This window comes from Argentina anserina, chromosome 2 (genome assembly GCF_933775445.1).
Source record: "Argentina anserina chromosome 2, drPotAnse1.1, whole genome shotgun sequence".
Taxonomy (NCBI): Eukaryota; Viridiplantae; Streptophyta; class Magnoliopsida; order Rosales; family Rosaceae; genus Argentina; species Argentina anserina.
The window spans coordinates 22,070,732-22,094,672 of record NC_065873.1 but is presented as its reverse complement, the minus strand read 5'-3'; the positions used below and the strand labels follow the sequence as shown (position 1 = coordinate 22,094,672).

General features: G+C 38.9%; 8 protein-coding genes across 15 annotated transcripts in view; 3 read left to right on the top strand and 5 right to left on the bottom strand.

Moving 5' to 3' along the window:
* The window catches only part of LOC126783240 (small ribosomal subunit protein S13, mitochondrial-like), a 96,257-nt gene extending 93,072 nt beyond the window's left edge, over positions 1 to 3,185 (bottom strand). The window contains exon 1 of the mRNA XM_050508671.1: positions 3,177 to 3,185. The gene's annotated coding sequence lies outside the window, so the exon portion shown is untranslated. The remainder of the gene's footprint in view (positions 1 to 3,176) is intronic.
* On the bottom strand, positions 2,001 to 3,201 carry LOC126783232 (ethylene-responsive transcription factor ERF071). The gene is made up of 2 exons (XM_050508662.1): positions 2,912 to 3,201; positions 2,001 to 2,812 (listed from the first exon to the last, which is right to left on the bottom strand). Exons 1-2 carry the CDS (start codon positions 3,066 to 3,068, stop codon positions 2,151 to 2,153), a joined length of 819 nt encoding a protein of 272 aa, XP_050364619.1. The 5' UTR covers positions 3,069 to 3,201; the 3' UTR covers positions 2,001 to 2,150.
* A 4,724-nt stretch (positions 3,202 to 7,925) lies between these two features.
* Positions 7,926 to 8,739, top strand: LOC126783234 (protein SEED AND ROOT HAIR PROTECTIVE PROTEIN-like). The gene is made up of 2 exons (XM_050508664.1): positions 7,926 to 8,187; positions 8,387 to 8,739. Exons 1-2 carry the CDS (start codon positions 7,926 to 7,928, stop codon positions 8,737 to 8,739), a joined length of 615 nt encoding a protein of 204 aa, XP_050364621.1.
* A 534-nt stretch (positions 8,740 to 9,273) lies between these two features.
* Positions 9,274 to 10,350, bottom strand: LOC126784178 (uncharacterized). Its single transcript, XM_050509663.1, has one exon. It carries the CDS (start codon positions 10,348 to 10,350, stop codon positions 9,274 to 9,276), a length of 1,077 nt encoding a protein of 358 aa, XP_050365620.1.
* A 213-nt stretch (positions 10,351 to 10,563) lies between these two features.
* On the top strand, positions 10,564 to 12,009 carry LOC126783229 (26S proteasome non-ATPase regulatory subunit 4 homolog). The gene has a single exon (XM_050508659.1). It carries the CDS (start codon positions 10,858 to 10,860, stop codon positions 12,007 to 12,009), a length of 1,152 nt encoding a protein of 383 aa, XP_050364616.1. The 5' UTR covers positions 10,564 to 10,857.
* Positions 11,912 to 15,193, bottom strand: LOC126783227 (APO protein 2, chloroplastic). 6 transcript variants are annotated; one of them, XM_050508657.1, is made up of 4 exons: positions 14,929 to 15,193; positions 14,526 to 14,848; positions 13,605 to 14,437; positions 11,912 to 11,929 (listed from the first exon to the last, which is right to left on the bottom strand). In XM_050508657.1, exons 1-3 carry the CDS (start codon positions 15,025 to 15,027, stop codon positions 13,609 to 13,611), a joined length of 1,251 nt encoding a protein of 416 aa, XP_050364614.1. In that variant the 5' UTR covers positions 15,028 to 15,193; the 3' UTR covers positions 11,912 to 11,929; positions 13,605 to 13,608. The 6 variants fall into 6 exon arrangements, with proteins under 6 accessions (XP_050364614.1, XP_050364613.1, XP_050364611.1 ...); XM_050508656.1 differs by lacking the exon at positions 11,912 to 11,929 and adding an exon at positions 11,973 to 11,989; XM_050508654.1 differs by lacking the exon at positions 11,912 to 11,929 and adding an exon at positions 13,015 to 13,125.
* On the top strand, positions 12,063 to 13,317 carry LOC126783237 (protein SEED AND ROOT HAIR PROTECTIVE PROTEIN-like). The gene is made up of 2 exons (XM_050508666.1): positions 12,063 to 12,765; positions 12,868 to 13,317. Exons 1-2 carry the CDS (start codon positions 12,585 to 12,587, stop codon positions 13,203 to 13,205), a joined length of 519 nt encoding a protein of 172 aa, XP_050364623.1. The 5' UTR covers positions 12,063 to 12,584; the 3' UTR covers positions 13,206 to 13,317.
* Positions 15,194 to 15,870: 677 nt separating the features above from the next.
* Positions 15,871 to 23,204, bottom strand: LOC126785379 (putative GTP diphosphokinase RSH1, chloroplastic). Of its 3 annotated transcripts, none has more exons than XM_050511049.1 (24): positions 22,833 to 23,204; positions 22,369 to 22,559; positions 21,748 to 21,933; positions 21,580 to 21,645; positions 21,389 to 21,481; positions 21,171 to 21,302; positions 20,929 to 21,030; positions 20,770 to 20,847; positions 20,607 to 20,678; positions 19,895 to 20,002; positions 19,662 to 19,759; positions 19,251 to 19,311; positions 19,088 to 19,150; positions 18,943 to 18,999; positions 18,743 to 18,844; positions 18,405 to 18,563; positions 18,140 to 18,271; positions 17,963 to 18,049; positions 17,804 to 17,875; positions 17,312 to 17,398; positions 16,770 to 17,232; positions 16,567 to 16,628; positions 16,409 to 16,477; positions 15,871 to 16,324 (listed from the first exon to the last, which is right to left on the bottom strand). In XM_050511049.1, exons 1-24 carry the CDS (start codon positions 22,855 to 22,857, stop codon positions 16,220 to 16,222), a joined length of 2,670 nt encoding a protein of 889 aa, XP_050367006.1. In that variant the 5' UTR covers positions 22,858 to 23,204; the 3' UTR covers positions 15,871 to 16,219. The 3 variants fall into 3 exon arrangements, with proteins under 3 accessions (XP_050367006.1, XP_050367007.1, XP_050367008.1); XM_050511050.1 differs by having other exon boundaries at positions 22,378 to 22,559; XM_050511051.1 differs by having other exon boundaries at positions 21,748 to 21,927; positions 22,378 to 22,559.
* Positions 23,205 to 23,941: the final 737 nt, after the last annotated feature.

Below are 23,941 nucleotides of genomic sequence, written 5' to 3'. Positions count from 1 at the left end.
CTTTGCCCAATTTTGGCTTTCCTCTTTGCAACCAGCAAGATTGCTGCTGTGTGCTGAATTTGAGTTGTGAAAGCCTCTAACAACACTAATAGGTTGTCGCCCATGAATCATCTTCTACGATGAAATTGTGTGTTTCTAATTAAAGGGTACTATTGGAATTTTATTGTGTGTGAAATATTTGCCGAGTCTATTTATACATTTGTTTAGTTCTCTCACCTAGTACGTATCGCATGCGCTCGGATTTAGAGAGGTTTGTCGCGGATCATGTTGTGTCTCGTCCGGCTACAAAGCGGTGATGGTGTCGGCTTTTGGCCTCGCTGGCATGCGGCTTGTGCAGTCAGACAGGTTGTAGTTGGTGTGCTTTGCGCTCGTGATCGGAGATGGGGGTTAAGGAGGGATGGGGTTGTGCTGCAGATTGTGATGGCGTGTGCACATGATGGGGGTCTGCGGTGGCAAGGGTGGTTCAGCCTTGCAACGACTAGGTTGTTTGCTCTTGTGGTGGTGGGAATGGGAACTGAAGACAGATCTAGGGGGAATGACGGTGCTGCTCCGATCTGTGGTGGATCTCCAATATTGAAGAGCTCACGTTCTAAGGGTGCGGTGGTGGATGATGTTGGTGGCCAGTTCTCTGCCGGTGAGTTCTTTCAAGTGGCGATCAAGGGCCAAGGGCGGCGGCGGCGCAAGGAGATGGGGGAATGGAGTGGGGGTGGATTCGGTGCAACGAAGGTGTAACTCTAGGTCCAATCTTTGGGCCTTCTTGACTCCACTTCGGTTGTGGGCCTTAAGGCTTCTGTTGGGCCATGTTAGGCCTAATAATAAGGGTTGAGATCATTTTATAAGCCCTAATCTGCTTTTTTTTTATTTCGTGTTTTTATTTGTTTATTTTGTTTAATAATCTCTTACATCAGTGTTGTAGGGGGGGTCAAACTTTGTGTGCGTGTGTGCACTCTTTGTGTCTTGTCTACGGTAGGCGGCGAGTTCCTTACTTCGTCAAATGATCGTTGCCGCCTAGTAACAGGGTGAGACTAAGTGTTATCGAATTAATTTTCTTGCAACAATGTAGGATGATAACTGTTTTATTTGACATTAGGATATGTAAGCGATGTTTCATCGTTTTAAGCGGTACATATCTATTGTGCTCCCAACTATGTCACCGTTGTTTTCAAACAAATAGAGTTGTCATTAGAGTGGTGCTCGTTGCTAGTTGGTGATTGTTAGGTACTTGTTTGTAAGAACTTCTGATATTATTTCAGATTTTTGTAATTAGAGTTCAAGTTTCATGTCCATTTTTGTATTCGACAGTTTTATTAATGCAGATCAGAGGGTAGCCATACATACTATTTATTAAAAAAAACAAAAGAGGACTTTTGTTAGGTATATTTATCAGCACCCAACTATCCAAATATTAAAATAGAGTACAAGTCCGTTCAATATTTTCCTCTTTATTTATTTAGTTGTGATTGACACAATCCATGTTTGTTACAATAAGACGGTAAGACCAGTGAGTACAACTATCGTGCAAGTTTGAATGATGGGCTGAAAGGTAATAAGTACAACTTTATAAGGTAAGAATCTGTTGGCGCCGACATCTGGAAACCAAAGGGAACCTGGTAAAGCATTCAAAACCAGTAGCGCTGCCTGGAACGGAGAATGGGATTCCCAACAAACCACCCGGATTCATGCAACTTGCATAATTCTGCATCACAATTCACCACTCAATGTACCTTCATCATCTCTCTCTCTCTCTCTCTCTCTCTCTCTCTCTCTCTGTTAATAATATTTCCTTCCTTTTCATTTTGCTATGTCTAATTTGTTTCTGATGATTGTGGAATATGATCATATAAACGAACATAATTTCTACTTACTCCCCACATATTTGTTTGATTGATTAAGGTTGCCGTTATTCAATCTGATTTTCTTAGGCTTTTTATTTTCTTTTTGGTGATCAAAGTAAAAACAGAGTATTGCTGGCAGTCGAATCAAGCTGATAGAACAATTCCTTGACACAATCATAAGAAATTAAAATTTAAAATTCCGATTACAAATTACATGAAATTAAAATAAGCCGTTTGATACAGTTCTTGTAACTAGGACTTATCACAAATTAAACAAGAATCAATGAACACATCAACTCGATCGACTATGGAACATCAATTAAACGAAGAGGTGGCAGAAGCAGGAACATTTTCATTCTCATCATCAAAGCTCCAGAGATCACCAACCATGCTTTCCTGAGCACCAGGATTGACAGGGGCTGGGGACTGCCCATCGAGATATGGAATCTGATAGAATTTCATGTAGTTCTCATACGCCATTAGCTCCTCAGAGAGCTTTTGAACTTCATTCTCTTCAGCAGCCACAGTTCCATTCCCTTGTATTGCTTCCTCTTTCTCAGAACCAGCAGAACCGGAGTTTTCTTCCGCAGAATAAGCAATAGCGTCAGCAGTAGTCACAACAAATCCATTTGAATTTGAGGGAAATGTTGTAGTCTGATTCAGATCATATCCCATATGATGGTTGTAACTGAAATCACTTCTATTGTGCTGAATTGGTACAGCATGGCTGGAGTTGGTGAAGTTTTGGTCATCTTCATTAGGGAAATTAACCTTGGCTTTCTTGCCTCGGATTTTACGAGCCTCCCTGTCATAAGCTCTGGCTGCTTCTTCAGCTGTGTTGAAGGTACCAAGCCAAACTCGGACTCCTTTTCTCGGGTCGCGAATCTCAGCAGCCCATTTGCCCCATGGCCGCTGCCTTATGCCTCTGTAGAGGTTCTTCCTCTGCCGCTTGGCCGGCTTCTGTTCTTGCACTTCCCCTGTTTTGCGTAAAACAATATAAGCCTAAGTCACTTCATATCTAATCGAAATTGTTATCCTTGTAAGACGTAGTAGGAAATAGACAAGAGCATGCATACCTGAAATGGGATGGGGTGTTTTGGCGGGAGGTGATGAGTCTTTGTGACTAGATGGGGTGAGATCTGACTTGAAGAAATTGTCCGGCCATATCATGGAGGAGACACGGCGGCCGCGGTTGCGAGGGATGAAGTCAGAGATTATAGCACCGCCGCACATTCTTGAGCTTAAAGGGGCTTAAGATTAGTGAGAGGTTTTGTTGAAATGAGAGGGGGGTGTTGAACACTTGGGAAAGGGTTTTAGAATGAGGTAGAAATGGAGAGGGAAGAGGGGGGGTTTTGTACGAGGAGAATTGTCAATGCTTCTATGGATATGTCACAAACTGGAGCCTTCGTTGGCATTTATAACATTCTTACCTTATTTCTTATTGGCTCACTTTTCCGTCACCGTTTGGACCTTGCGTGGCTGCCAAGGATATCATAGGATGGACCGTGATATATTGAATGACATAATGGTCCTCACGACTTCACTCTGTCATACAGCTCCGATTGACAGCTACGCGTACATGGTAAATGATATGGTTAATTTGCATGCTCATTATATTTTTGATATGTGAGACAAAATCTTCAATAGAACGAAAATAGCTCTACTTATTCATGAACATAAAATTTCTCTTGTCATTTCATGTGAAAATAATCTATTGTTCTTGGTTAGCTTGAGACAACACGGAGACACAATCACAAGATATAGAAGGCAGAACAAAAACGGGAGAACAACAACTCATGTCAATTTCTTCCTACTAGTGAGAATTTGCTCTACCTTGAATTCTTACTAGCACCCTTGAGATGTAGTAACTGTTCATCAAAATGACGGTCTCAACGTACTTGACTAGACAGGCTTCTACTGCAAGTGGAATATAATGTGGAATAATTTGCTCACCTATGTTTACTGAGTTTTCAAAGAAGTTGGTAGATACTATACTTTAATATCACCGATACGACTAGTTGTTTTGAACCCAGTTAAACAAGCACATTGTATGATTAAGTTATTGACATAGTCCATGTAGGTTGACTCGCGTGATGAGAGAGGTACGTGGGATTGAATTTACCAACATAAAAATACGTCGGTCGCTAGCTCTATATCCACTGTCAAATTTCGTAACTTGCTTTGAGATGGTCTAGTCCAATTTGGCACCAATATTCCAAATTGATACAAAATTCAGATACTTGCTAACAATTTGGATGATGAAGTGAAGTTTTCCAGTGACTTGTAAAATGTTCAAAATTTAAAATAAAAAACAACAACAACTAAAGAATATAGAGTAATGCTAAGTAGGAAAAAAAATTTCAATCCTCCCTGATTATATTTTGACAACAACAACAACAAAATTGCCACGTGGTTCTCCTCACCTATTATTATTTGACACGTTGATTTATTACACTAAAACTATAATTTTACATATTTATATTATTTGTGAAATGACTTTCATGGATATTGATAATTTTAAACTATGATTTTTGGTTTAGAATTTAGAGTTTGGGATTTAGGGTTTTAGAGTGTAGGATTTATGTTATTTTTTAATTACGAAAATTATTTTCATTTTCACATTTTTAAATTATGAATTCTAAACCTTGATTACAATATTGTGACACTGATTTCAACAACTTCTGAATTTTTTTTAGAATGATCAGGCGCTTCAACAGACAGTTGTTCTACACCCCTTGTTCTCTTTGTAACGGTTGCACATACTCATCTCTCACCTTCTAGTCGATCGAATTTCTGATTTGGGTTTGGAGTTTAGGGTTTTATAGTGTAAGGTTTAGGATATAAGGTTTTAGAGTTTAGGGTATATGAGTGTAGGGTTTTAAAAATAAACCCATAATAATTTTTGATAAAATAGCTTAAATATATTTTTTATATTAAATCTTAAGTGTCAAATTGGATAACTGGATATTGTCACGTGGTTCTTCAAGATAGTCGCTTGTTGGTTGAATACTAAGGTTCTAAAACCCTACACCCTACACCCTACACTCTAATATCATAAACCCTAAACTTCAAACACTAACCTAAACCCTAAACCCCAACTCTAAACCCGAAATTTTAGTTCAAAATCATTAATACACATGAATGTCATTTTACAAATAATAAAAATATGTAAAATTATAATTTTGATGTAATAAATACACGTGTCAAAATATAACAGGTTAGTCTGACCACTGGACATTGTCACGTGATCCTCCGGGATGATTGAAAAATTTATCCATTTTTAGTGAACCACCTAAAGACCACCTTATGTTGCAGTTGATGTGGCATACCCACATCATCGTATTAGAATTAATGTTTTTTTTTGCTTTGGGGAGTTCTATTTGTACCTCCAAAATTAATGTGTATACCTCTATTATTTTTCTACTTTTATTTGACTTTGTCAATTAATTTGAAAAGACAATTACAGACAAATAAGTAAAAAATAATAATTCACAAACTTGCATTTTCATCCATCTTTTTCTCCATCTAAAATTGAAGAAATTGCAGCACAATGGAATGGAAGATACTCAAACAGTCAAACTGTGGAGCAAGAAGATCGATTATTAATTATCATGCAATACAATTGTTTAAAATCACCTAATTATCATTAACATAATCTCCTCCACACTATCGTTAGATGCTTCCCCATATATGATTTTTCTTCCTTCTCCAAAGCCCCAATCAATCATCAAATCACCAAGCAAAGCCAAAAAGAAAACCCAGAAACCCCTAAGTATTTTTTTAGGTGCAAATAGAACCCCTTTTTGCATTTTCTATTATAGAAATTATTTTCTTTTTCACATTTTTGCTTTCTTAAATTTATATCTAAACCCTAACTAGCATTTGGGATGATGTATATGCATGAACTGAACTGTGTGCTCCTCTATATCTATAAGTGTGTAGCTATGCTAGGGTAAATCTTTATGGAATCGCTAAGACGTCTCGAAAAGGCCAAGATTATTTGATACGAGGGAAATCAGATTATGGATGGCTTTGCAAAATACGGAAAGTATCTACATGTGATCTAAACTTGATTTGGTATAAATTTCCTAATGTGGCTGCAAACTACTACATGTTCTTCGAAGTATGAACAACTGACAAGGTCGATAGCTGCAATTAGCTAGCCAAATAGCTGGAAAACGCCATTTCATGTTATGGATGCATTTTTTTTCTGTCCTGAATGAAATCATGGATTTTTACATTGAATGAAGCGGTTATAACTTAATATTATGAATCTAAGTATTTTTTTTTTTGCAAATGGCGCTACTCTAATTGACTCCTAAAGATTTGTCAAGTAACAAAACTTTGTAATTAGACTTCTCCCTCAAAAACAAGTGTTGTCGAAGGACAAGTGTACAACACACCCTTTCCATTTTACAACATTTGAGCAATTAGACCTCTCCCTCAAATCTGCATCTTTTGACTTGATACACATTCAATTAAATATACATATCGTTATATATATATATATATGAAGATATATAAACTCAAATTATCTTACCACACCACCAGGGTCGGCCATAAGAGAGTGCCGGTGGTGTGGTTGCGTAAGGCCCCACGCTCCAGCAAGACTCTAGAAGCCATATTGTTCTTATATATATAAATACTATTATTAATTAAATTATCAAACCAATTATATGTATAATGTACTTCAGTTCAGTTAGCAACTTGGCATGATGGTTTTCTTAGTGACACACACATTTTGGGTTTAAAACCCAACCTTCCTTTTTTTTTGTTTAACCAACATTTATATTTGTTATTTGTGATCCCTAAACCCTAACCTCTGCCTCTATCCAACACAAATATGAGAGGAGTTTTCAAAGTTGAAATTGTTGAAAATTTACTTGAGATCAACCATGACACAAGAAAGATTGAATTCATTAGCCTTGATTTCAATTGAAAGTAGCTTTATGGAAAAAACTTGATTATGAAATGTTAATAGATTTTGTTGCCAAAAATGCAAGAAGATCCATCTTTACAAAATAATATTGCAATGACTGTTATGTTATCTCTTGGTACATACGATTTAGTAATAGTTAAATTCTTGAAAGTTGGCGAAGTTTCTCAAGAGATTCTTGGAATTTTACGTCTTCTTCTATTGAATTGTTTTCTTGACTGAAGGAATTTAAAATTAGGATTCTAGACCTATGAACTCAGGGTTAGAACTACGTGTTACAGAAGAATGTAATACGCATCATAATAGGAAGAAACATAATATTTATTCATTGATAATGGAGTCTTTATATAAGTATTACATTGAGTATCCCGTAGATTCAGAGATTATATATCATTCCTTATCTAGACTAACCTATACTAATTATGACAAGATACACTGTAAGATTACATAGAGTAATTCTCCTACAACAAGAAGATCCATCTTTACAAATAATATTGCAATGACTGTTATGTTATCTCTCGGTACATAAGATTTAGTAATAGTTAAATTCTTGAAATTTGGCAGAGATTCTCAAGAAGTTCATAGGCAAATTGATGAAAAGTACATCTAGGTTTTTGTTTTATTTTTTCTATGATTTTGATGATAAATGATTGAATGCCAAGAATTATCTACCCTCAGATGTGATGTTTGAGTTGTTCATTAACATTATATGAGTTGATTTGATGTCTGCAATCTTTTTATTATTATTATTTGTATATAAGGCCTTTAAATTTTGCACTAAGCCCTTCTATGGTAAAGACCGGCCATGTACCACACAATTTAAGTAACCAATCAAAGACCTAAAATTAGAGTCTTGGCCCAGAAATTGGGAAAGGCCCAAGGCAATACCAGTAGCATTTCCGCAATAGTGACAACATAATGAAGCACCCACGTCTATGAAGATCTCAATGCCAGCATATAGAGATTAATTAATAAGGCTTTCTCACCAACGTGCAGTGCATTATTTTTTGTGACTCGGAGTATAAAAACCTGTCGAAGTAGATAGAAGGGAATACCTATATTAGGACTTGGTAGTAGCTCTTTAAGTTTCAAGCCAGCAATTGTTAACAATCCTTCAGCTCTTGTTGTGTGTGCACATTGCTTATACAAGTGCAATGGCTCTCACTCGCTTCCTCTTCTCCACCTGTCTGGTTTTACTTTCGTTGCTACTCATCGAGGTCTCTGCTGATTATGGCTATGGCCCAAAACCACCACAGGTTGAGCAACCAAAACCTCCACAGGTCCAGAAACCAGAACCACCACAGGTTGAGAAACCAAAACTAGATCAATTGTATGGAGAGCTACTACCTCACAAACTCTTCGGCATTCAAGGGATTATTTTATGTAACTCAGGCCTTAAACCTTTCCCAATTCAAGGTAATGTATATATCGATCTCTAACTATTACTTGAACTTCAAGCAACCGACACTCTGGTACTTCAGATTTCAACAATTTCTTTCACTTTTGCACTTCAATTTCAAGCAGCCTTCACCTTGATTATTTATATCTTCAAATTTAGAGTCCAAGACTCTTCCTTTTGTTTTTTTGCTCATTGTTTTGTTGGAAATGCATACAGGAGCCGTGGCAAGGATTACATGCGTCGGTGAGGACGAAAATGGGTATGAGACTGCGCCATTCTCCATGTTAACTGCTGCAACTGATGCGAAGGGTTACTTCTTTACAACATTGTCGCCTTCAAAGCTTCAAGGCAATTACAACAAGAAGTGGAAGCTCACCGAGTGCAAGACATTCCTTGACAATTCTCCATTGGAAAGCTGCAAAGTCCCCACTGATGTCAACCATGGTATTAGTGGTGCTCCGCTTGCTTCTTATCGCAAGCTCAATGTCAAGGCCGAGAACATGAAGCTGTTTTCTGTTGGACCCTTCTACTACGCCCCAACACCTAAACCAACCCCTAATGGCTATTAGTTCTGTTCTATATTTACTAATTAATTTGAACGGAATTGAGTCTTCATTGTTGTTAATTGGTTGATTAATTATGCTTAAATTTATTTATTGGTAAGGTCTTAAACTTTGCCATCTGGGATTTTTTGTAATAAGCTTTGCTCTCTTACACTTCGAGATTGTAATCCTGATATTTGTATTCTTCCTCTAAACACCTCTTATTTGTGCAGTAAATCGATTATTATTCTCTGAAAGTATGAAGTCTTAGTAACTAGTGTGAGATATTTTTCTACATAGAACTTTTCCTTTCTCATCTGGGAAAGAAAAATGTGACTTTCTTACTTTGATGATGATCACTGATAAGAAGTTAAGAACCATAAGATGCAAAGCAAGATCAAGCGTACGTATTATCACCAGCACAATTCAAAGTTAATTTCATAGCACCCAAATTAAAAATACAGTTACTTTTTTCTTGTTCTTTTAGAAAATACCGTTGTATTTACATTATCATTCACTGGATTCTTTAAGACAAGATCGAATAAGAGCAGTGTCTAGACTCTAGACAAGAATAATAGCAGAAAACATTGGTTGACGAAGAAAAGCAAGTGAATTCCGTTCCTCAATCCCAGTGCAATGGCCAAACTTGGCTTCAACAGCCTGGAACTGGCTTGTCATCATACCACCAACAGAGGTTTCAGTCTTCTTGATCTGAACAGAGGTTTCAATTAAACCCAAGTTATTCGCCGCCTGTGCCTTGAGACGGTAGCGCTCTGCTCTGGACCCAATCACTTGTCCTAATATAGATGCTGCAATGGTAAACGCCATAGCTGACTTAGGGATCAACACAGACTTTCGTAGTAGGGCTAAGAATGGAACAGCTGCATGCACAGCTGCAAACCAAGATGGAGAGAATTTCTTGGTGTGCTCCCTCCATATCCCCAAAGGAACATTGGCCGTCATTCCCACTGCTCCAATCACAAGCACTTTTGCAGGCAAAGGTTGTGGGCGGAGGTTCTTTGCAAAAGCTGTTTTTGCCAGAGCTGCTCGAGCTGCAACTATTGCTGATGGGCACTTAACTTTCCTGCCTGGAGGGAGCTGCAAAGCCTTTGCAACAAGTGGAACGACACCACTAACGGCACGGAATGACTTTGCAATCGGACAGTTTCCACTTTGCAGCCATTCGTTACTCGATGCGTCGTGATTAGGGTTTCCTCCCTTTGAAGAAGAAGACCCTTTTCTGGAGGAATCCGACTTCTTCTGCATTTTCTTCCACTTCTCTGAGAATGCATCAAAACCGAAGAGTCCTCCAGGTCCAAAGGATGAGAGGCTGATACTAGCTGCCTTTGCAGCTACTGGATTAAACATGCGTGGGGCTGGTTGATGCTCAATTTTCTCAGAGAGAGGGACTACTCCATCACTCCCATGGAAAAGCTTAAAAGCTATTTCAAAATTGGAACCATCTTCGAAAATTGGACCTTTGCCGGCTGCAAGTGCCGGCATCCTGAAAGCCATGGATGACATCGAGGAGAAGGAAAAACTGGTGGGCTCATTAATGTTCTTCAAAAACGGACACCTAAGAATGTCTACCGGAGAAGGTATCAAGTCCTCATTCGCACCTGTGAAAAAGCACTCCATTTCTGATTTAAGGAACTAATTTTCCTTGATGAGACGAGGAAAGGTAATATGATTTGGTGTAAGGTAAAATTGCTTCTGAGGTAACCATGCTTGTTTTATATTGGCTTTGATTTTGGGAAAGGACGGGTTACATTCGGATTTCCTAATCCAAGTCTTACTAGGAAAGTTGGAAACAGAAAGTAGCCTCTCTCTCGTTTAAAAATTTCATTTCGTTCCTTTAAAAATTTCATAATCAAAAGAGTAAATGTATCAATTTTACCCTCAGATTTTAACGACGACGGAATGTTCTGGATCACGGTATGCAACCGTAAATGAACTCGATCACAAAAGGAATTGGGTTCCTATTAGGAAACCTAACAAATCCAAATCTGTATAGGAGAAGGAAAATTGGACTACTCCAAAACCTAAAAGGAAACAGAACCCGCAACGGAGCGTATATAAAAGATGGCCTCTCTTCAACTGATCCTCAACAAACACAATTGATATCTGAATCAAAACTCTGCAACCATGGTTCTCGAGGCGACTATGATATGCATTGACAATTCAGAATGGATGCGGAACGGCGATTACTCTCCCTCCCGATTCCAAGCCCAGGCCGATGCTGTGAATCTCGTTTGTGGTATCAAGACAGGTGCCAACCCGGAGAACACAGTTGGGGTGTTGACGATGGCCGGAAAAGGGGTCCGCGTACTCGCCACACCCACCTCTGATCTTGGCAAGATTTTGACATGCACGCACGGCCTCGAGATTGGCGGTGAGATAAACATAGCAGCTGCTGTCCAGGTAGCTCAGTTGGCTCTTAAGCATCGCCAAAACAAAAACCAACAACAAAGGATTGTGGTTTTTGCTGGAAGTCCAGTCAAGGACGACAAGAAGGCACTGGAAATAATTGGGAAGAAGCTGAAGAAGAACAGTGTTGCTCTTGACATTGTCGATTTTGGAGGAGAAGATGAAAAGTCGGAGAAGCTAGAGGCCCTTGTCGCTGCTGTTGATAATAGAAACACTAGTCACGTAGTCCATGTTCCTTCTGGTCCCGATGCTCTTTCTGATGTTCTTCTAAGTACGCCTATATTAATCGAACAAGGAGAAGCTGGCGCTGCAGCTGAAGGAGCAGCAGCCGGTATTGGTGGTTCTTCTGGCTTTGAGTTTGGAGTAAATCCCAATATAGATCCCGAGCTTGCTCTCGCCCTTAGAATGTCAATGGAAGAGGAAAGGGCAAGACAAGAAGCAGCTGAAGCCAGAAGAGCTGAGGAAGAAGCTGCAAAACAAGGAAAAGAAGAGGAGCAGCCATCCAAATCGGAGGATGTGGCCATGACAGAAAGCGGTGATGTCGAAATGGTTGATGAGAATGCCTTGCTAATGCAGGCTCTTTCCATGTCAATGGCTGATGCTGAGATGTCTGAGGCAACTGGTGTGGATCAAGACTTGGCTTTGGCTCTTCAAATGTCCATGAAGGAAGGCGCAGGAGGGGTATCATCATCATCATCCGAGGCAGCTGATGTGACCAAGGTGATGGACGATCAGTCTTTTCTTTCGTCCATACTGGAATCTCTTCCAGGAGTTGACCCCAATGATCCTTCTGTGAAAGAGTTTCTTGCATCTCTGAGTAAACAGTCCGACAAGGATGAACAAGATCGATCTAATGACCAGGGCAAATGAAGTGCACCGAAATTGTAATATCAACAAACAATTATCTTTTTAAAAGCCTGTTTATCACAAGAATATAAATTATAACTCTTAAAGATCATTACATTTTAAGTTGATCAAAATTATGTGCAAATGAGGGTTTAATCGCCTCTTAGATCGTATTGCTTAAGATTTTTCTCTCTAGTTTTCAGAGTATTTTCCTTTTTTCCCTAATGAATCAGTAAGGCCATGGTTAATGGTTTGCATGCAGAAAGGGTCAACTAGTTGGCCCGGACTATTTTATCACCCAATGATTGATTTTCTCATACAATGTATCAAAACGACGTGGAAACATTATTTTTCCGATTAGCCTTTTGCAGTTTTAAGCCTTTCTACAATTATTTGATTCCAACAAGCTCTATTATACAATCTACATGCATGTCGTGCAACCAACTATGACTGTTTATAAGTTTCATGCATATATTCGACAATAAAAAACAAGTTACCTATCCCTTATAAAAACGCCATTAAGCGATGCTCCTAATTCTATCATCCAGTACTCATCTATTTCTTTTCCCAGCATTGGAACTTCGAACAACTACTACACAATGGATTTGAACCATTTCTTCTCATATGCTAGCTCTTTGCTACTCTTGGCAGTAATGGTAGTTATGGTTTCTGGGCAGTATGAGAAACCCAGTTTGGGTAAGGAGAAGTTACTATCAACCATTGTGGGTATTCAGGGCATTGTATATTGCAAATCAGGCCGCAAAGTCACTCCTCTTGAAGGTATTAACTGGCTTTAATTCTGGCTAGATTTTTGTCGAAATTGACTGATAAATTAAAAATCATGTTCTAATCCCTGATTCTCATAATTCAAAATTTTACCAGGATCGGTGGCAAGGATAACATGCAAGACTGTAGATGAGAATGGATTTGAGGCTGCACCAATCACCATTTTGAGTGATGCAACTGATGCAAAGGGTTACTTCCTTGCAACCATATCTCCTTTTGAGATTCAGAACAAGAAGAAGAAGCTGACACAGTGCAAAGCTTCTCTTGAACTCTCTCCACTAGATTCTTGCAATGTTCTCACAGATGCAAACAACGGAATCAGTGGCGCTCTACTCACTTCATATCATCTCCTCCCTGAGAAGAACATGAAGTTATTTACTGTAGGGCCTTTCGTCTGCACATCAGAAACTAAACCAGTCGATAATGGTTACTAGACACAATACAATAGCAACATTGAGTTGCTAAAGTTAGCAGTCCTAGAACAAATGTACCAAGATTGATTTGTTCTAGTCAATAGATGAAGCATAAAGATCCCTTCATAAAGGTGGGAAAAATACGCTGTAACACTGACAAGAATGTCGCTATTATCATTCTCAATGCTCATGCTCATGTGATTTTACTTTCTTTAGTACTTAAAGTGATAAGTTAAGGCACTACCAACTCTATTACCAGTAATTTATCGAATGATGAAGATTGGTAGTATCATTCTACCAGCTCTATACATAAGCATGTGTGTACAAATCTATCACGTCACGTTGTATTCAATTCCAATATATTGTGCATACAATTTACTGTGCTGAAAAGAGCAGGGGAAGGGGCAAGAATAAACTTACCTCATCAAACTACCATTTCAGCTTCTCTAACATTTGAGGGAATCCCCACATCCAACCGCATAGTTGGCCTGTATTCATCAGGCACAGCAGCGCCAGCCTGAACGCACATTTCAACCACTGCGGGGGCTTGTCCATAGAAGCTCCTCAGCTCTCGCTGCAATGGAGGTCCATTCACATCCGGAACATGCCACACATATCTTGGCGGTATCAAGTCATTAAGCACCGCGGCCTGCCATCCATGCTGCCCATTTCGCTGTTGATGCTTGAAGGCACCACAATTCTGCGCTTTGTGCCCACTTGGACCTACATGAATCTCAGGACAATACCCACAAACCCTCACCAAATACATCTTCATCAGCTTCTTGGCTCCTCTCCTCATCTGTTCCCATGCTTGTAGCGTTTCCTCAGCAAGCAATATCTTCTCTTCTTCACCGCATGGCGCCACGATCTCCGAATCATCTACCTCAGCTAACACTGTGCCCCTTGGACCTGCAGGTTCCGGTAGCTCACTCTCATCCGCATCAACAAACTCACTCTTGGCAATGCGAATGATTGGCTTTCTCCTCCTCTTCGTAGGATACTCCGGGATATCAACCCCAGCCTGAATGCAAAGCTCAACTACAGCAGGAATCCTCGGAATTGCGAACCTCTCCTCATGAGGAATCCGCCTCCCAAGTCGATCAAACAAGTGGAAAGCCTCCACAGGCAAGAAAATATCATCAACAGTTGCATTCGTTAACCAATCATGAACCCCCTTCCGAATACTAGCATCCGGCCCTTTACATGACTTGAACGGATGCCCAACCGGTCCAACATGAATCTCATTACAAAACCTGAACACACAGTGGTATAAAGTAACCGAACTATACTTTACATTGATACATAGTTATTCATAAGCTCGAGTTTCGGGACAAAACTGACCTGCAGGCATGTACAGGCACGACCTTAAGAAGCTTCTTGAGGTTGTTGATAAGTGTGATTCTGGCGTTGTAAACATCATAGGCAAGTGGTATGAGGGACTTGACGAGCAGGCCGTTCTTGGGAGGTGGAACAGGCTTTTTGGGCTTGCCTTTACTCTGCTTAAGCCTCTCCCTAGCGGCACGCCTCAAATCTACTATGGGCACCGGGAAGGGCTTCTTCTCTCTTTTGGAATAGTACCGCGGCAGATCGGAGTTCTGAGGAGGATTCTCACACCTCACCACGGTGACTCTTCTGGGCTTGGATGAAAACTCGACTATATTCTTCTGCAAAACAGTGGATTCAATTGAATGAGAATGCGAAATTCCCAAATGGGTTAGTTGAGTAGGAGGAAAGGGAGGTGTACCTGAAAATGAAAAGAAGGGAGGGAAGTGAAGAGGTGGGGATTGAGAAATTCTGGTTTTGATGAAATTTGCAGACTCCCGAGTTTGGAAGGAAAGTCCATTTCTTCACCACAGACCAGAGCAAAGCTATATTGACATGCCACAAGGTAGAATGAGAGACAAAAATAGATCGGATTTAAATTCTGAGGGGTGTGAAGAGGAAGACAGAGGCCTGGAGATGATGGTAGTGAGAGAGAGAGAGAGAGAGAGAGAGAGAGAGAGGATAGAGTGAGAGAGGACCTGAAGTTTTGGGCAGATATTCGTTGACAAGGCCCAACTGGTGAGACTCATTCACGCGCGACGTGCAAATACACGGTTTAATCTTCGTCGTCGTACATTGGGACTCTACCCTGCATATTTATCAAAACCATACATGTTAACGGGTTTGTCGGTTGTACAGATATACTATACACACACTTTTGTGTGGTGAAATGAGGGGTTTGATAAAATGCACAGTGAGTATGGGTGTGTGATTTGTGGTGGAAAATGTTGCTGCATGGTATGAAACAGCGTATAGCAGAATTCTCTCATGTTAACCATCTAAGTTGTGTCATGTTACACGCCTAAAACTCATATCAACATTGACTCATATGAGCTGCAAGGGTCCGTAACGTATGACCTCTAGTTTCTAATCTCTAAAGTTCTAATTGATTCGTTTCCTGCAACACATTCTCATGTATGCTTCACAAATTTGAAATTTTCATCTTGTTGTCCTATAGAATTTGCCTCAACGTCGGCAGAATTCAAATCTTATCGACTCAACACTTTTTTTTTGGTAATGATCGACTCAACAACTTACTACTGCACAACTTGACATAAGCATAATGTGTAGCATGAACCAGAAACACCGAAGTCGACAGAAACTACTACTATTTGACAGAAGTTGAAAAAAAAACAGCAACCTCTGCAGACGGGGAAGATAAATGATGAAAGACTAGACAGTTGAAAAAGAATATGTATAGGAACATTTTGTGTAATTTGATCACTGTTCTTTACTCCTCACTCGCAATTTCCTTTACAAAGTGTGTATATACTAAACCTAAGTATCCACTCCTTTCCTATATACAGTGCCCTTGAACTCGGAGTTTGCTCCTCATATAATGTCCACTTATTCGGCTATAAGAGTGTCCAAAAAATATATGAAAACTGAAATTTGCACCAAGCGTGCTGGAATTTCTGTTTTCTCAAGGCAAAACTTCATACCCATGGCTGCAACAGCTGGGCGGATTGAGCTATACTGGCTCCACTAATGCCTTAACATTCAAGTAATCGGGGCTTATCCATTAAGCTGGGCAAGCTGCAACCCATAGACCATCCCAAAACACCTAGAATTATATCAATGCTCGAGCAAACATCAGCCTGACAAAAGAAAAATCCATGTCAGAAGATTATCTATCGAGTGAAAAGATTGATGCATTCAGAGGCGGATGTCAGAAACACTACCAAACTTTCCAGGCTTCCTTCAACATGAAATAACATAACTGCCATTCCCCTTTCCCCATCGATCTCAGCCTGATTAGTGAAGATAAATGAGTTATGGAATGACATCTAAGGGCATCAGTATAAATTAGTATCTACAATAACAAGTTCCAACCACTCACCACACAAGAACATATAGTAATGCCTGCAGCTGCCATTGCTGTTGTGACCTCAGCAATCATACCTGAAATTATTGTTTTAAACCAAAGCTCAGTGATATGGAAGGACATTTCTATCTACATTAGGCAACATGAAGCCAATGACAAAGACACTTCCGACATTCTTATTACATAAATCAGATTACAACATACGGAAGGAAGATAACCTTTTCGATCGATGGAAACCACAGAGAACCAAAGGATGGAGTGCCCTTCAACATTATGCCAAGAGGTAATCTTGCTGGTTTGCCAACTTTCTAAACTGGGCAAGGCATCCTTGTACATAGGAATATTGGCTTGCAACAATCTGGCAACACCATTTCCTTGTGACAACAACTCCCCCTCAGCCTTCAAACTCACATTTCGAGCTTGTTTGTTATGTTTCCCATTCACCTTGGGAACAGAAACCCGAGCATTTCCATTAATATTTTGGAAGGGATCTTTGGGACTTCGTTCCGGCAATGCCAACCCTACGACATTCATGAGCACTTTCTCCCACAAAGGTTTGTATTCTTTGGAGGTACTGGGGGGCTCTTCTGCTTCACTCTCTTCTTCAGAATCAGCAACAGAGTCATTTACTTTATCTGCTGTTATTTCATCAGCAGATAAGGCAGCTTGCTCCCTTAAGAACTACAGACAAAAGAAATATTTCTTATAGCAATGCAAAGCTAACAGGAAAAAAAAATACCATAGTCAAACGAAATCCTACTTTCATAATTTTGTGTCTGGCGCTGCGTGTTTTTGCATGTTGCAACCACTGCTTATGCCGCTGAAAAGCTGATTTTCCTGTCAGCGACTGGAAGAAAAGAGAAACTATGAGCCCCAGGACACAAGCATGAGGTAATAGAATGTGGATCATGCAAAAAAAAAAAAAAACGATTTCCTTTATGTTGAAATAGCAAAGATATCCTGACTAGCGCAGTAGCCAGAACCTGAAAATTTCAGTTATGCCAAAGGATTAATACCTAGCTTGTAGACACAATTTATAAAGAAGCATGAATTCCATTCAAAATTCGGAATGACCAGCAATTTTTCACTCTGATTTGGAATAGACTGACATGCCAGCGGCAATTTCAAATTCTAGAACAGTATGACTACAAAGCCTAGAGTCATGCACATTTTAATTTATGCAGATGTTATACATGATGTTGTATACAACTTAAGATATGCAGGGATAGATTGTTGGTTGACAGATACTGACATTGTAAGTGATTATCTCCACAACTTCCGCATTTGCAAGTACATGCATTGGAGAAACAAGATTACCATTGACCTGCAAACAAAATAAATCATCACTGTTTTACTTTACCTTGGATTAAAAAAAACGGAAGTAAAATCTGCCAAAATGTGAGCTAATTACCTTTGCTGCTACCATTTTGTTGCCAATTTCAGTGTGTATCATATAGGCGTAGTCAATAACAGTTGCTCCTTTTGGAAGATTTTTTATCTGCACATAGCAAATCCCAATTTCAGTAAAGTATTCTCCTGCTTGAAGAGCTAAAATTTGATTAATGAGCAATCAAAATTATCTGTTTACCTCTCCCCTTGGAGTAAACACAAACACACGACTACCTAATAGGTCTCTTGTAATGGTTTCTACAAATTCCCTAGAGCTCATGTTGCCAACAAACTCCTCTTGCCATTCTCTAATTGCGTTGAGCCAGCCAATCTGTTGGAGACAAAAGAAAACAGATATTGTCCATGAGAATAATGTCACATGATAGGATTAAAGGGTTTAGAAAGAATTCCTCACAATATATAAACAATCAAATCATAAAAGACCAAAGAATAAATGTGCATACTCTGAGTGCAATATTTGCGTTGTTAAGGCAAACAGTCTTCCCTCTAGAGCTTCTACCACCCTGGACAGCACGTCCAACTAAACCAGTAACAAATCCTCTCCCGCTATAGTGGGAAGCAATGCCTCTTTGGGCTATCAGGTTCATCTCTTCTGTTCTTATCTGCCGCACAAGAAAACCGCTAATGTAAATAATGTATTACCGAGTTGACTTATACAAAAGGGAAAGATAATTTCATATTATAGTCAACTGTTTGGAGACTCTGATAGCCATTAGGTTTGGGTTTGACTAAAGTCTTCATATATCAAAATGATAACCAAGAAAGGAACATATCATCATACCTGCACTTCAAGCCGCAACATGCTCTCATACAAGAAAGGAATTACAGTTGTCTGGAGACTCTGATAACCATTAGGTTTTGGAGTAGCAATATAGTCTTTCATCTATCCGAAAAGATCACCAAATTATGTTAATTTTACCAACTTACTTCTGATATTGATTACAGTGTATCTTTTTAGAGTAACTGAAGACATAAACTCACAGTTCGAGGAATAGGGGTCCAGAATCCATGAACCAACCCAAGAACATGGTAGCAAATCTGCAGCGAATTGATGATAAATAAGCCTGATGACGTACTAAATAAACAGGAACAAGTTCCCCATCCCTTGACAGAAGCAAGGATATACCTGTTGTGGGGTGCATAGAGGCCCTGTGCCAAGGCATGGCTTTGGTGTGATAACAATACGAAGCTGGTAATAATAAATAGAAGCTATAAGTCAATGAAGAAATATAAATTATCATGAAGCGACCTCATCTATATTTCAGCCAAAGGCAATTAGCAGAACAAACCTGTGCAATTTGATTAACCTCATTGATTGAACCTTTAGATTTGAGAACAGATTTATAGATGCTGCACGTAAACAACAAGCACGGTCAGCCTGAATAACTCCTTAAGGTAGTAAATGACATAATAAATATAAACAAAAAACAAAAAATAATAATAGTAAGTACTAATATACATCAAGCATATCTGACAATTTTCAACATGTCACTACAAGGACTATAAGAGTAAGGAATCATATTCTGAACCAGTTTAGAAACCCAGAAAAACACTTTGAATAATGTCCATTTTATTGTTTATGCCAGATATAACACACGGCACTTAAAATATAATCCACTCGGAATAAAGCATGAACGAGTTTAGACACCAAAGCAGGACATAATGTGAGTGAAAAAATGGTAGTAGATCTATAATCTCACCTGTATGGTTCCTTGCATACAGCACGAACTTCAGTTTTCACAGTCATAAGTTCCAAGAACTGGTCATCCTCAATCTTCTTCACCAAAATTTTATTGGCCTAGCACAAAGAACTAAAGTTTGATGAGCAAACATCAATAATGGCATAATGCTAGAAAGCTCAACTTGAGAATAGTAACTGGATAGTCTTTTAAAATCATCATGTAAAACTCTTTTGAAAGAATGACCGCATTACCTCTACAAGTTCTTTCTCATGCTCTTTGTAGAGGTCTGCCACTTTCCTCCTGATTTTTGCATAATCTTCAGGGTTGGTGTACATGAAGGAAAGGTTTTCAAGTTCCAACTGCAACACATTACAGTTCACTTAGAATAGTAGTTTACAGAAGCATTATTATAACTTATGAAGAAAAGACAAATATTCATTGTAGTCCTTTTAAGAATTGGTATTTTTCAAGTGAACAGGCAAAGACACAAAAAGGATCTGAAAACTTCTAGCAACTATAGAAATCAAAGAAAAGGAAGAAATATAGAATTATCAGATTTGTTGATTTGAGGATCATGGTCAGCTAATTTTGGGACCTCTCAAATTCCCGGTCATCGTAACCTTTAAAGTATACATACTTTATCTTACGAATGAACCTGAAAGTCACAACTTTATGATATCTTCAAGGACCTATCTCAAATCAGCCAATATAAAAGACAGATTCTTTTTACCTACACTACAATATTAGACTATGGTGATCAGAAATCAGTTATTTAAGTGAAGACCCACAATAATGAATAATCTATATACAAGGGTGACATAAAGTACAACTGTTGGGAAGGGGACATGATCAATAGAACCTGGCTGGATTTCTACCAATTGAAAACTGAAAGATTAACAATTTCAAAAGCATAAATGCCTAACATCACTTGAAAAAGAAAAAAAAAGAGAAATAAGAGCATACCTTGATTTGGTACATCCCAAGCAACTTTGCTAAAGGAGCAAAAACCTGCAATGTTTCCCTTGCAATGCTGGACTGGATCCCAGACAGATTTAAAATAATATAAGGCTATCAACTAATGATTAATAACTGATAAGCACTGGATCTTAAACAAACAACACATCACCTGCTTATGTGGAGGCATGTGTGAAAGAGTGCGCATGTTATGTAATCTGTCAGCTAACTTGACAATGATAACCCGGACCTGCAATGTCCTTCATTTAGTTTCCAAATGGCATTACTGAAAACAATTTTTTTTTTCAAATATTATAACGAATAAGACTACCTCCTCGGTCATGGCTAGAAGCATCTGCCGTAGGTCATCTGCTTTTACATCTTGTACAGAATCGTGATCACCCTTACATTTCAACTTTCCCAACTTTGACACCTACACACAAAAGAGAAGAACATTGAACTGCTGGTTTTCCAATTCATTGTCAAGAGGCTATGAAAAGAGATATATCATGTATGTTTTATAACATAATAATAAAAGTACCAGCACAACAACAATATATACAAAAAAAGCACCTTAGTCTCTCCTTCTACAATATGGCGAACCGTAGCACCAAACTCCTCCTCTATCCTTTCAAATGTAACCACATTGGTGTCTTCAACTGTATCATGTAGTAAACCAGAAGCAATGGACTCCCAATCCAATTCCTAGGATAAGAGATAAAATAAATTTCTGATTATAGACTGCATAAAGATATTGAAAGATGGATTATATAAAACTTTGCAGAACTCACAAGTTCCCCCAAAATACGTGCAACTTCAACCGGATGAATGATGAAGGGCTCTCCACTGCGTCTTTTTTGACCATCATGGGCGTCAAAAGCCAGCTACACATCCAAAACTACTGTTACATATTTTTACCTATTAATATAAAAGGGTTTGTAAGACATGTAGACTAATTTTTAAGACTATTAATATATCTGACCTTAAGTGCTTTATGAACAAGTTCTAGCTCTTCAGGTGAGAGGTATGAGATAGTCGGCTTAAGATCCTGAAAGAATCAGATTACAGAAAAGATATAACTTAAACCATATCAACCAGATATAACTAGTACTATCAGTGAATGCCTAGTTACATAATAACCAAGGTATACCTCCCACAATCCTTCAGGAGAAATGTCAAAAGAGGTATCTGAGGACAAGGAAGAAGAACACTGCAGCTGCCACCTCCTATCAGCAACATGAACTAAACCTGATTTATAAAGTTGTCCGAGAAGTACCAAGTCTGAAGCCTCAGTAGAATGGCAACCTCCTATATTAGAGGATTCACATCTCTGCACCTAGTACATGTGAACAAGTTCCATGGTTAACAACCATGCATGCTAATTATATGAGGAACTGATCAATACTGCCTTAAATTTAAATGATCACAAGGTATGACCTCACATCAATTAAAACCTAACAAGCACCTCTCCCTAAGAACAATTTACATACTCCTTCTACTACAGTACGTTTGCCTCTAGAAATGCAATCTCATGTTTCCAAACTTCACATTATAATTATACGATTCAAGATAATAGCCTTGTTTTGGCTGGGATATGAATCACATGATCTAACTGAATGCAGCAAATAGCACCATTTTCAGAAATTAAGTTACAGAAAGGTAAAATTGCCCCCACAGTCTAGATACGCAAAAATTAATTAACAAAAACAAATCCATGAACTCATAATCCTATCACTAGCACATAATAAATCCAAATTGCATAATAACTTACATTACTCACCCGGTTTCTTCTCCCATTTCGTCCATACGACAGCCACGAACACTGCGGAGGATGAGCAGTGCTAGCAAGGAACCCCGTCAAGACTCTCGGAGCTTTCCACGCACAAGAGAACATGCTACAATCATACTTCCCAGCCCCTTCCCCTTTCGACAGCTTACACACGTTCACGCATTCTAAGGAAACTACACCAAAATCCAACCATTCCAAATAAAAATTCAAACTCCGAAACCATTAACCACACACAAATTGCCTAATCCTACACATGAGCCACTCATAAAACACTAGACACACACACAATTCTCCTATCTCTCTCTAATTCTCGCTAGACAAATGAAAGCAATAGCTCTGGGGAGCAGTACTGAGCTAAGTTCACTAGGTTTTCATATAAGCAAGTCAAAAAACCACAATTAATTGAGTGTCCTACATTTTGTAAAGCAAAAGAAAAACGAGCATACCTGACATGGAAGAAGCGGAAGCCATTTGTGAAGGAAGAGAGCAATCTCATTGAATCGAGCTGAGCATTAAACCACACACCGCGCGCAAAACGCCGATAAGAAAGTAGATAGATAGAGGGAGAGCTAACTGATTGCAACCAACCGAAAACAAACCGGAAGCGCGTTTTCCGATAACGACGATGGAGACGGCGATTGAGCTGAGGTGAGGATAATTGGAGAGGAAGAGAGAGTGTGGAAATTACGCGGTGTCCGTTAGACGTTAATGAGCGACGGACTGAAAAACTGAGGAAGATTTTGGCAGCAGATAATTTAGGGAGAGAGAGAGAGGGATATCGAGCTTGGCCGAGGCCACACAAATGCCGTTTTGATAAAGATATTTCCTTTTTTTTTTTTTTTTGGTATTCTGGAGGGGACAGTGTTATGGTGTGGAGGGAATAAGTTTAGGACTGTTAAGCCATCACGACCACATGATGACACGTCGGAGGAAATTGTTTTTGGCATTGAGGTTTAGTCAAAGGGCCTTTCTTGGGTTTTACCATTCTTGACGGATGAAAATTTGGAATGGAATTTGATGAGGATCATGATTATCTCTTACCAAGTTTATTTGATATTAGAGAAATTATTATATATATATCAACCACATATTTCACGTGGCGTACCATCTTAATATTATTTGTTCATTTTTTTACTGTGATTGTTTCTGATTGGTTCTTATATGTAAATACAAAGGTAGTTATCTCATCTCTATTATTATAAAGCCAACACCCTTATTTATTAACGAAACTCGTGTACTTTTTAGATGTTTTTCAGTAAATTTTATTTACACAATATGGATTCACTCCGATCTTTGCACAAAAACAAAGACACTGATCATTACATTGCCTGCTTAATTGCTTGCCACTTTTCTCTCTTGATGGTCAAATGGTAAGATTTAAACATAACATCGATCTGTCTTAAGTTCTTAACGTGGTAACATTTGGAAACCATACGTAGTTGAAAGTAACCACATTACTTCAGCTATTCTCTTCATAATTAAGGCGCAGTAACATCATACGAGCGTCCCTTATTACATGCCGTATTAGTTAAGATATGTCAAGCTTTCATGCTAG